The sequence below is a fragment of the Thamnophis sirtalis genome, unplaced genomic scaffold (genome assembly GCF_051295495.1).
Source record: "Thamnophis sirtalis isolate CommonGarterSnake01/CBP01778 unplaced genomic scaffold, rThaSir2_p1.2 scaffold_11, whole genome shotgun sequence".
Lineage (NCBI taxonomy): Eukaryota > Metazoa > Chordata > Lepidosauria > Squamata > Natricidae > Thamnophis > Thamnophis sirtalis.
In genome coordinates this window covers 6104323-6117263 of record NW_028261391.1, presented here as the reverse complement: position 1 = coordinate 6117263, position 12941 = coordinate 6104323, and the positions used below count along the sequence as shown (strand labels likewise).

General features: G+C 48.1%; 1 protein-coding gene across 1 annotated transcript; it reads left to right on the top strand.

The window, feature by feature from the left end:
- The first annotated feature begins 482 nt into the window (after window positions 1-482).
- On the top strand, window positions 483-12080 carry LOC106540207 (mitochondrial ubiquitin ligase activator of nfkb 1-A). The gene is made up of 5 exons (XM_087725124.1): window positions 483-617; window positions 1734-1861; window positions 5058-5145; window positions 7332-7452; window positions 9607-12080. The coding sequence occupies exons 2-5, from the start codon at window positions 1745-1747 to the stop codon at window positions 10313-10315; spliced, it is 1035 nt and encodes a 344-aa protein (XP_087581250.1). The 5' UTR covers window positions 483-617; window positions 1734-1744; the 3' UTR covers window positions 10316-12080.
- The last annotated feature ends 861 nt before the right edge of the window (window positions 12081-12941 follow it).

Genomic DNA, 12941 nt, shown 5'->3' with positions numbered 1-12941 from the left:
TCGTATTTTATTCCAATTCCATTTTAAATTGCTTTTATCAAATGTTAGTAATACATTCTTTCTGGAACTTTGATATGGCCCAAGGACTAATCAGTAAAGACTCAATGTCCATGTCAACCTGCCTGTCATTCAGGAGCCCAAGACATTTTTTAGTACTGAAAGGTCTAAAACAAAAGGAGCTTAAAAAATAAATAAATCACAGAACCCAACAGCCCCTTTTAGCAAACGCCTAATGCCATCCCCATTGGAGCGACAGCCTACGTGGCTTTTCTCCATAGCCGCAGATGCAAAGAACGTGCCCCGATGCCTGATGGGATTCGTAGTTTCCAACGACCGCAAATGCTTATGGCCGCCGTCGCCGCCGCCTCCTAAAAAAAGTCCTCGCAAGAACGATAAAGAGGAAGAAGGCATGCCGGGAGTTGTCGTTTTCAAAGCGAGAAGGCCTAGAGAAGCCAAGCTGCCTTAACCGGCTTTAGGAACTTTGTTTCCCATGCGCCTTCGCGTCACGTTAATCCGTCCACCATGCCCCGCTACGGCTGATTGTGAAAGTGAAAGGGGAACCAAGCTTCGGGTCGTGGATGGTCGTTAATCACTTTTGTGCCCTTGTAAGTAGCCTGGTAAGTAAACTTCCCGCCTCTGGAAATCTTTAAAACAAAGGTGCCTCTGAGCATGAGCAGAGGGTGCTGCTGATGACTCATTAGAGGCGCCAGGCAGACCCAAGGGATGGGGGAAAGACCTCTCTCTCTCTTCCCCCAAACTTTTAATTTCGCCTTGATTTTAAATAAACTGGCGTTATTGTATTTATTTTTATTTTCCTTGATTGTTGTTCCGAGCTGCCTTCTGTGCTTTTGTCAGCAGGAAGGTTAAATTTAATAGTAAATGTGCATTGCAGAAAATTTAATAGTAAATGTGCATTGCAGAAAATGTAATAGTAAATGTATATTGAAGAAAATTCAGTAGTAAATGTACATTGGAGAAAATTTAATAATAAATGTACATTGGAGAAAATTTAACAGTAAATGTATATTGAAGAAAATTTAATAGTAAATGTATATTGCAGAAAATTTAACAGTAAATGTATATTGAAGAAAATTTAATAGTAAATGTATATTGCAGAAAATTTAACAGTAAATGTATATTGAAGAAAATTTAGTAGTAAATGTATATTGCAGAAAATTTAACAGTAAATGTATATTGAAGAAAATTTAATAGTAAATGTATATTGCAGAAAATTTAACAGTAAATGTATATTGAAGAAAATTTAGTAGTAAATGTATATTGCAGAAAATTTAACAGTAAATGTATATTGAAGAAAATTTAATAGTAAATGTATATTGCAGAAAATTTAACAGTAAATGTATATTGAAGAAAATTTAGTAGTAAATGTATATTGCAGAAAATTTAACAGTAAATGTATATTGAAGAAAATTTAATAGTAAATGTATATTGCAGAAAATTTAACTGTAAATGTATATTGCCCTCATCAGACTCCAGGACTGGCCCAGGTTCCTCCCCAACCTCCTCACTGTCCGAATCTGCTGCTAGATCCGCTGGCTGCGCGGGCTATAACATGATGTTGTAACTTTGAACGGTCACTAAATGAATTATTATAAGTCAAGGACTTTCCTGACATTGGTCAACAAGCATCCTAGTGGACTCTGAGATATCTTACTATTCCATTCCTGGCTGATAGCTGAGTTCTTGGTGTTTTTTTTTTTTCTTTTTTCTTCCAGCCTGAGCTTCGATGGATACTTTTCCTTTTACAATAGGAGAAGCGATCTGTTTGGGTTCAAGCCTGGCTTTCTCTGGCCTCTTTTATTACCTGCACAGGAAGAAGGCCAAGGTGGTGTCCAAAATCCAGGTATGACATTGTTCTGACCCCCCTCGTCCCACCCCAACACACACTCCGAGCCAAAGATAAATTACAGCATTTAATTAACAGACAGACAGGTCCTTGGCAGCAAACCGTCACAGACAAGCTTGGGCAGCAATCCAGCACAGATAAGCCGTGGCAGCAATCCAGCCTGCCAAGCTCGCCATAATGTTCTCCAACTTTAGTTCCTGCGTTGACTTCTGCAAAAAGGAGCGTGTGCACAAGCAGTCTTTTTATAGTCTGGAGAGGAGCCTAATGACCACCAGCTGAGTGCAATTACCTTCTGTAATTGCGTAATTGTTTCTTACGCCTATTAGATCTCCGGTGCCGGGCATCTAGGAACAACTCCCTTGGCTCCTCCCCACTGCTGACGTCTGGATCACACTCCCTTGTCTCCTCCCCATTGGTCCAAGGCTCAGGCGCCTCCTGGTGGCCAACCAGCCTTTTGCGCCCTGCGCGGAGTGGGAACCCTATCCAGGGTCCTCCACATCCTCCAAAGCAGACTCATAGGGCCCCTCGCTGTCAGAGTCTGGTGGCAGCTCCAACGGCTCCTGCTGGGCCACAACAGACATTGATGTATTGTTTAAATTAAATTAATTAATTAATTTAATTTAATATTGTTTAATTAAGTAGTACCGCATTTTTCGGAGCATAAGACACACTTTCTCCCCCCCAAAAAGAGGCTGAAAATTTGGGTGTGTCTTATACACTGAATATAGCCCTGCCCACCTGCCGGCCCCCAACCCTTTGGCTGTGTTGCGTTTTACGCCTGTTCCGGGCTGCAGGGATTGCCACAGACCATCGCCCCCTCCGTGGCTTGCGTTTTTGGCCTCTGCACCTCGCGTTTTCAGCCTCCAAACGCTCCGTTTGAGACCCGTTCAAGGCTGAGGGAATTGCCAGAGCGCATCGCAGCCGATCTCCTCCACGCATCACGTTATTTGTGTCTGCGCGTCGCATTTTCAGGCGGCAATCGGCGGCAATGTGCTTTGGCGATCCCCACAGCCTTGAACATTTGGAGGCTGAAAACGCGAGGCGCAGAGGCCAAAATGGCAACCCGGAACAGCTGCTGCCTTGTCTGACCGGTTTGGCACGTCTCCTGCTGTACTGGCTGGAGCTCCCTGCGGCAATCAGCTGTGTTTTTGAAGCTGCGCATCGACCCCAGCGGGGCACAGGCAAATCAAACGTGCTCTCGCTCACTCACAACCAGCGAACCTGTTGCTAAGGTTCACCTCTGGGAACAGCTGATTGGGGGTATTTCGGGAGGCCGATCCACCCGCCAATCAGCTGCTGGTGCTGACCAGGCTGTTTGCTAAGGAGGCTAGCCAGATGAATACTGTAGGCAGTATGTCGACTGGCAACCACGCGGAGGAGAGCCTTCTCGGTGGCAGCTCCGACCCTATGGAACGATCTCCCCGTGGAGATTCGTACCCTCACCACCCTCCAGACCTTCCGCACAGCCCTTAAAATCTGGCTATCCCGTCAGGCCTGGGGTTAAAGACCGTAACCCACCCGAATTGTATGAATGTTGTGCTTTTAATGATGTACTGTCTTATGTGTTAATTTGTTTGTTTTCCCCTCCTTTCGAATTGTAAGCCGCCCTGAGTCCCCCCAGGGAAAAGGGCGGCATATAAATAAACTACTCATACTCATAAGACTCATAAGCAGAGGCAGAATTTTTCCCCCCTTATTTATCCTTATTTTTCATTTCATTTTATTTGTCTTGTATGCCGCCCACTCCCGGAGGACTCCGGGCAACTCACAACAGACAAGGGAAGGGGGATAAATAGACAAAGACAACACTTTAAAAAAAGACGCAACATTCACAATTTCCGTGGGGCTGGATATTTCACAGCCCCCACTCCCCCGGCCTGCTGGAGCAGCCAGGACTTGGTGGCTTTGCGGAAGGCCGGGAGGGTAGTAAGGGTCCGGATCTCCACGGGGAGGTCATTCCAGAGGGCTGGAGCTCCAACAGAGAAGGCTCTCCCCCGGGGAGTCGCCAGCCGGCATTGGCCGGCAGATGGAATCCGGAGGAGACCTAACCTGTGAGATCTAATCGGTCTCTGGGAGATAATCGGCAGGACGCGGTCTCTCAGGTACCCAGGTCCGATGCCATGTAGAGCTTTATAGGTAACGACCAGCACCTTGAAGCGGGTCCGGAGACCAATTGGAAGCCAGTGCAGCTCGCGGAGGATAGGTGTGACGTGGGTGTACCTGGGTGCACCCACAATCGCTCGCGCGGCTGCATTCTGGACTAACTGAAGTCTTCGAACACTCTTCAAGGGCAGCCCCATGTAGAGCGCGTTCCTTATTTAAGTGATCTTAATTCAGAGCAGACAGAAGGAAACAGCTTCATGCAATGTGCAGTTCTGGTCATTCACCCAGGAGTGTGCCAGTTGCTAAACAAACGTGCTTAAGTTCGTATACGGCAGTATTCGTATACTTTATTTGTATGCCGCCCTTTTCCCTGAGGGGACTCAGGGCGGCTCACATTTCAGGGGGAGGGGAAGACGAACAATTTACAACAAGAAGACAGTACATTGTTAAAAAAGCACAACAGTCATACCATTCGGGTGGGGTTAAAGTCCTTAGCCCCAGGCCTGCTGGGACAGCCAGATTTTAAGGGCAGCGCGGAAGGTCTGGAGGGTGGTGAGGGTCCGGATCTCCACGGGGAGTTCGTTCCAGAGGGTTGGAGCAGCCACCGAGAAGGCTCTCCTCCGGGTAGTTGCCAGTCGACACTGGCTGGCTGATGGGATTCGGAGGAGGCCTAATCGATGCGATCTTATTGGTCTAGTGGAGGTAATTGGCAGTAGGCGGTCTCTCAAGTACCCAGATCCAATACCATGAAGGGCTTTGTAGGTGACAACCAGCACCTTGAAGCGCACCCGGAGATCAACAGGCAGCCAGTGCAGCTCGCGGAGGATAGGTGTTACGTGGGTGAAACGAGGTGCACCCACGATCGCTCGCGCGGCCGCATTCTGGACCAGCTGAAGTCGCCGAATGCTCTTCAAGGGCAGCCCCATGTAGAGCACATTGCAGTACTCCAGCAATGAGCAGTGGTTTGGGAGTTTCCTTGGTAAATATGTGAATAAGCAAACGTTTGAGGTTCCAAGTCACCTTGATTCTGTATAGGTTCTGCTATTTCCTCTTATATTTACATTTTCACTCCCCACCCTCATTATTGCAGGGGGCTCCGAAGCTCCACGTTGATTCAAGCCTTCCCAGCATTCTGTCTGCCGCAGGGAGCAACTGCCTCCCCTACGTTGTCCTTGAAGGTAAGAATTCAGCAAACGGGTTCGCCAAGATTTGAACAGGGAAGCCACCAGGCCAATTCTTCAATCCCTTCCTTTTCCATTTATCACTGTGAATGCGGCAGCAGTTATCCTTGCTAAACGCCCACCGAGGAATTAACAAGAATCTGCAATGGGAAAATATACCATTGATTGTTAAAAGAGCTCGTCGTTCTATTGCGACTCAGAGTTGCCTTCTTCGCGACAGGCAAACTTGCAACTATAAAGAAAGCCATCCGCTTGCTCATGAGGTGGCCAAAGTACTTGAGTTTCCTCTTCAGGATCTGGCCTTCTAAAGAGCAGTCAGGGTTGATCTCCTCTAGGACTGACCGGTTGGATGGCCTTGCAGTCCAAGGGACTCAATGCAGGAGTCTTCTCCAGCACCAGAGTTCAAAGGCCTCCATTCTTTGGCACTCAGCCTTTCTTATGGTCCAACTTTCACAGCCATCCATTGCAACTGGGGAAACCATCGCCTTGACTAGACGCACTTTGTAAGTCATTTAACCGTGGCTAAATAATTCGTAAAATTTTGGGCTCAATTCTGGTCGTAAGTTGAGGACTACATGTATATCACACCCAGTGTTCTTAATACTACAATACAGGCCAATTTTTAATTCACTTGCTCGGGGTTATGTCCCCCTTCAGTCTGAACGGATTCCAAGCAGCACACACAGACCCAGTTTTTAAGGTTATAACAATAGACAGACGTTCATAATCTAAATCCTCTGGCTACCACTAAACAATTAAATCTCTATAAATACTTCCTTTGCAGGAAGGATCAGAATGAAATACATCCAGTCCCCAAAGATTTAAAGGGGGGGGGCGACTCCAGGTCTTGATTCCTTTTCAAACACCGAAGCATGGCCTGATCTAATCTCTAGGGAAAGAACTAGCTACTTCAAAGAGAGGGACAGTGTTAAGATATTTAATAGCTGGAACAGTAAAGTATATAATCGGTCAGAACACACCTTTATACACAGGTAGTCCTCAACTTACAACCACAATTTAATACAATACAATAGCAGAGTTGGAAGGGACCTTGGAGGTCTTCTAGTCCAACCCCGTGCCTAGGCAGAAAACCCTATACCATTTCAGACAAATGGCTATCCAACATCTTCTTAAAGACTTCCAGTGTTGGGGCATTCACAGCTTCTGGAGGCAACTTCTGTTCCACTGATTAATTGTTCTAACTCTCAGGAAATTTCTCCTCAGTTCTAAGTTGCTTCTCTCCTTGATTAGTTTCCATCCATTGCTTCTTGTCCTACCCTCAGGTGCCTTGGAGAATAGTTTGACTCCCTCTTCTTTGTTGCAGCCCCTGAGATATTGGAAGACTGCTATCATGTCTCCCCTAGTCCTTCTTTTCATTGAACTAGACATACCCAGTTCCAGCAACCGTTCTTCATATGTTTTAGCCTCCAGTCCCCTAATCATCTTTGTTGCTCTTCTCTGCACTCTTTCTAGAGTCCCCATATCTTTTCTACATCGTGGCGACCAAAACTGAATGCCGTATTCCAAGTGTGGCCTTACCAAGACATTATAAAGTGGTATTAACCCTTCACGTGATCTTGATTCTATCCCTCTGTTTATGCAGCCTAGAACTGTGTTGGCTTTTTTGGCAGCTGCTGCACACGGCTGGCTCCTATTTAAATGGTTGTCCATTAGGACTCCAAGATCCCTCTCACAGTTAGTGCTATTGAGCAAAAGTGCCACATATACTGTACTTGTGCATTTCGTTTTTCTTGCCTAAATGTAAAACCCTACTTTTTTGAATTTATGTGGTTTAAGTGAAACATTTGCTAAGTGAATTTGTCCTGTTTTACGACTCTTTTTGCTGCATTCGTTAAGGAAATCACTGCCGTTATTCAATTAGTAACACAGTTGTTAAGTGAATCTGGGTTCTCCGTTGACGTTGCTTGTCAGAAGGTTGCAAAAGGACTCCTGAACCCTGCAACCGTCATAACTGTGAGTCAGCTGTCAAGCAGCTGAATGTAAATCATGTGACCCTGTAGATGCTGCAACGGTGATAAGTGTGAAAAATGGTCCTACGTCACTTTTTTCCGGTGCCGTGGTAAATTTGCACTACTTAGAAGGGTTTTCTGGGCTTGAAATGGACCCCTTTCAAAGCTCAAGGACTTGCCAGTTGCAACAGTTTTCCATGCCTATCATTTCAGGAGTGGTCCAACCGGTCGAAGCTGCCCTCACCAGCCCATACCACAAGGAGCTACAGGGGGTGATTGAGAGACTGATCCTGAAGGAGCATCGGTTGGTCTGGAACAGCCTGGCCCGAAGCTGGTGAGCAACCCTTTGGAGAAGAAGCAAGAGGGCTGAGGGAGTAGGCAGTAGCCTCACATTTACCGTATTTTTCAGAGTATAAGACTCTCCAAAGTATAAGACGCACCTAGCTTCCGGGAAGGAAGACGAGAAAAAGAAAATCTGTCTCTGCCTCCCAGCAATTTGCCTCCTTGCAGCAAACAGTGAACAGCCCATTTCAGTTTCAGTTTCAGCATAGCCTGATTAGCACCAGGAGCTGATTGTTGTTTGGATCGGCTGTTTCAGGCTTCAGGGATTGCCATTGCCTATTGCTGCCTCCGTGCGCCCCATTTTCAGCCTCTGCATCCCGTTTTTGGCCTTTACGTGCCCCATTTTCTGCCCGTTCCATGCGGGGTGGATCAGAATGGGCAGAAAATGGGGCATGCGGAGGCCAAAAATGGGGCAGGCGGAGGCGGCAATAGGCAATGGCAATCCCTGCAGTCTGAAACAGCTGATGGTCGGGAGGCTGATCCAATCAACAATCAGCTGCTTGTGCTAATCAGGCTGTGCTGAAACCGAAACTGAAACAGGCTGTTCACTGTTTACTGCAAGGAGGCAAATTGCTGGGAGGCAGAGGCCAAAGGGTGGGGGCTGGCGGGTGGGCGGGGCTACATTTGGTGTATAAGAAGCACCCAAATTTAGGCATTTGCTTAGGGTAGACACAGGGGTAGCCTTGGCTGTCTCTGGGGTCTGTAATAATTCTGACCTGGTTAATGTTTCCTGTGTCATGTCATCCCAAAGCTGAGGGTCAATGTGTGCAGGTGTCTCGGGCAGACATCGATCCGATTTGAAAGATCAACACAAGCTTCAACAGGTGGATGGAGATATTAAAACGGGTGGATAATTATGGGCCCTTTAGGCCTCGTGGACTTCAACTCCCAGAATTCCTGAGCCAGCCTAGTTGGCTGGCTCAGGAATTCTGGGAGTTGAAGTCCAGGAGGCCTAAAGGGCCCACAGTTCCCCACCTCTATAATAGAATGATCTAAAGGGAGAAAGAAAGGAAAAGAGCAAGGGGCAGCTCCATTTGTTGTTCAGGCTGCAAGGGAAGTTCATTACGTGTCCAAAACAAAACATTTCCCCCCTCTGTCAAGGAATAAGAGAGCCAGTTCGATCTAGTAGTTATGGCACCAGCTTAGAAAACTGAAGACTGATTTCCAGTCCTGCCCTTGGCATGAAAGCCAGCTGGGTAATTTTTGGCCAATCACCAAGATGGTGTGAGTTCTAGTCCCACCATAGACATGAAAACTGCTATGTTGGTTGTGAGCTAGTCCCTCTGTCAGTCCCACCCACCTCACAGAATTGTTCTGTGGTAAATAGGGAGGAGGAGTATGAGGCACATATGCTGCCTTCAGTGATTTATAAAAAACATTAAGGGTGATAGATAAACACATAAGCTACAAGACAACATGAGGTATTGGACTACTGTGTTTAATGCCTTCCCCTAAGTGAGGGGTCAGCAACCCATGGCTCTGGAGCCGCATGTGGCTCTTTCATCCCTCTGCTGCGGCTCCCTGTCGTTGGTTGGCTCCACAATTGATAGAGCTTTCGGTTAGGACAGGTAGAGGAAAAAGGACGCCATGCTAGGAGGAGAGACTATGGTGGGGGAACTAGAGTTCCAGTCGGCAGAAGGAAAAGGATGCCGCACTAGGAGGAGACTCTATGGTGGGGGAACTGGACTTCCAGTCGGCAGAAGGAAAGGATGCCGCTCTAGGAGACTCTATGGTGGGGGAACTGGACTTCCAGTCGGCAGAAGGAAAAGGATGCCACACTAAGAGGAGACTCTATGGTGGGGGAACTGGACTTCCAGTCGGCAGAAGGAAAAGGATGCCGCACTAGGAGGAGACTCTATGGTGGGGGAACTGGACTTCCAGTCGGCAGAAGGAAAAGGGTGCCGCACTAGGAGCAGACTCTATGGTGGGGGAACTGGACTTCCGGTTGGCTCCAGAATTGAATGGGGAGGGGATTCTGGTGAGGACCTTTGTGGCTCTTTGAGTGTTTAAGGTTGCCGACCCCTGCCCTAAGTGGTTTTCAGCCCTGTGCTCCTGTTACGGCTGTCTCTGGGCAAGGTAAATCTGGGCTTCAGATCAGGAGACCTTTGCTGCGGCCTCCCCTCCAATTGCTTTCCTGTCGTTGCAGGACCGACAGTGAACGGGTGGTGCTGGAGCAGCTGCACACAGTCCCCTTTGTCCTCGCCTCCGCCGACAAAGCGGCAGGAGGGGTAAGCGTGGAATTGCCCCTCCAGGCGATTGACCTGCCCCTGGAGACCGTCTACGAACGCTTCCAGCAGACCTCCCATGGCTTCAAAGACCTCCTCAGCCACTACCTCAGCGGGGAGAAGCCCAAGGGCTTCCTGGAGACGGAAGAGATGCTCTTGGTAGGCAGCAGCCTGACCGGCATCGGCGAGCTGGCCCAGCGCCCGGACGGTACCCTCTGCCTGCAGCCCCCTTCGAACGGAGCCGGCTATTTCCTGTGCCTGGAGGATTGGCAGACCTTGCTATCCGGTCTGCAGTCGGCCAGCAGCTTCTGGAAATGGACAGCCTTGGTGTGCGGCTTGGTGGCTGCGGTGGTTATCCTAAGGTCCCTTCATCGAGCCTACCGGATCCGCCAGCTGAATCGGGAGCGGGAGGAGCAACGGCAGGAATTTGAAGAGTACCTGAGGAATCACCAGGACGAAGAGCTGCCCGCCAACACCTGCGTGGTGTGCTTGAGCAACCCACGCGAGTGCGTCCTGCTTCCCTGTGGCCACATCTGCTTGTGCTTCCATTGTTTCCAGGCCTTGCCCAACTCTTCCTGCCCCATCTGCCGGGCTGACATAGACCGTGCGGTTCCCCTCTATCAGGCCTAGGGAGGGGGGTGGCCTCCTCCCCACTCAGCTGCCCCTTGCGGCAAGCAATTAGGACCCTGCTGTTCACAACGGTTATATACTGGAGCAGTGTCTCAACTTTGGCAACTTTTAAAACAAGCGGACTTCAACTCCCAGAGTTCCCCAGTCGCCCATGCTGGCGGGGAAGGGGGGGGATTCTGGGAGTTGAAGTCCACCCATCTTAAAGTCGCCACGGTTTTTGAGACGTGCTATTAGAAACAAGCATCCCAATTGTGGGTTGAGGGACATCCGATCGCCTGAGGCACGTGGTCTCAAAGGATGTCCGTGGTCTCAAGAGGATCCCCCTCTGGGCAAATTCTTGCTCTAGGGAGGCATGTCCAGAGTAGATGTCTCCGCAAAAAGCTGCTTTGATCACCCTTCCAGCTTTGAAAGAGAGATTAAACAGTCCTTTGGGTTGCTCTCCTGTAGCTTTGAGACTCCAACCCCGGAATTCCGGGGGAGTTTTGGGCCTTGTAATCCAAACCCATCTACAGAACGCAGGGTTGGCTGAATTTATCTCTTGCACTGGGAGTCACCGAACTCCCAAACTTGCCTTGCTGGTTTGCAAACTTAAAGCAATAATTACTGTGAGGGGAAAAGCATCTTACCTAAATGATAGGAGCTGGGGATTTTTAAAATTTTTTAGAATTCTATTATTCGTTGTCCGTCAACCTCATTTGGCAGTCTTTGCTTCAGGATTCGAACTGTGGAATGCTGGGGTTACAGGACATAGATAACCAAGCCAGTTTTGGGGCTTTCCATTGAAAATATTGACCGCATTTAGCTTCATCCGCAATATCTTTTTAGCCGTTGTCAATGTCCTGGAACATTTCAAATCACCTGCTTCTGAATAGCCTCGAAGCTTCCGTTTTCTTGCCGATAACGAAGTTTAAACTTCATTATCGGCTGTGTAGAGCAGTGTTTCTCAACCTTAGCAACTTGAAGATGTCTGGACTTCAATTCCCAGAATTCCCCAGCCAGCGAATGCTGGCTGGGGAATTCTGGGAGTTGAAGTCCAGACATCTTCAAGTTGCCAAGGTTGAGAAACACTGGTGTAGAGTTACTTACCTTAACTTCTCAACCTTAGCAACTTTTAAGAGGTGTGGACTTCAACTCCCAGAATTCTGTCCACACCTCTTAAAGTTGCCATCTTAAGTCCGCACAGCTTAAAACACCCGAGTAGGGAACGAGAGATTTAATTGACATGCAAGCGGGCCTTTGCAGGAGCCGAGATGGGGCTGAATCAAGAAAACCTCTCGGTGCAGACATTTCTAGGCCAATACCAGTGAATACAGACTGGAGGACTAAGCCCTCAATTTTGCTGGAACCGTTCCTTTCAAGTCGGACATCTACCGAATGGCAGATGGTGTTTTAATCCTACAAGATTATGATTGATGTTAATGACTGCTTCTGCATTCATTTTGGAATTGCTGAGATCTTGCCTCTTGACATAACAAGGCTTGGAGGTGGAAGGCCCATCCCCGAGGGGGTTGTTGCCAAAAAAAACAACCTACCGTATTTGGCTGATGGCTTCCTTGCCAAGTGGGCTGCTTGCCAACCCTATTTTTCTTATCATCAAGCTCAGGACGAGCGGCAGAAGCTGGCGCTCGTCCGCGGCATGCCCAGTCCCAACGAATCGTTTTGCTTTGCGCTGTTTTCTATGACGAGCCGAGGTTTGGATGATGTTCCTCAGTTCTGCGCGCCGGGAATATAAAATCAAGAATTATTAAATGGGCAAATCCATCAAGGCTGGTCTTGTCTCTTTTAATCTAAATACCAATAGAGTGGAGTTTGAAGGGGGAAGGAAAGATGAAGAGAGGAGATCCGGAAGGGCTTCTGCTTATTTTGGGGAAGTTGGGAATGAAAAAGGCACCAGGTTCTAGCAAAGGTGCCCAGAGATTTTTGTAACTTGAGGATGGACTCCCGTTCTGTGTTGAAAGTTCAAGGTTCAAAGCAGGTGTGAATCGCTAGGGAAAGGCAAAGGATAAAGAGACTATCCTGAGGATCATGATTTTGGTTCCACCACAAAACTGCGTTCGACTAAAGCGCGCTTGACGAAACCGCGTAGCTGACGTCATCACAGGGCGACAACAGCGCGGAGACAGAAGCACGCTGTAAACGCTAAACCTAAAATTAACCCCTAAACCTAACCCTCCTAAACCTAATCCTAAACCTAACCCTAAACCTTACCCTAACCCTAAACCTAACCCTAACCCTTAACCTAACCCTAAACCTAACCCTTACCTTAAGTTGAATCGGCTTGCTTTCAAAGCGCTATTTAAAGCGCCCTTCTTTCTCCGCGCTCGCTGTTGTCGCCCTGTTGATGACGTCAGCGATGCGGTTTAATCGGGCGCGCTTTAGTCGAGCGTGGTTTTGTCGTGCCACGCATGATTTTAACCAAGGTAGTGTATTAGTTAAGGCACCAGGCTAGAAATCAAGAGATTATTCCACTCACACTCGGGCACAAAGCCACATTGGGTGACTTTGGATCAATCCAGAGGTGGGTTCCTACCGGTTCGGCCGAATAGGTAATAACTCGGGCAGACACCGTACCAGTTCTATCCTGGGCACCGCCATCTTTATTGTCTGTTCTGCACAGGCGCAGAAC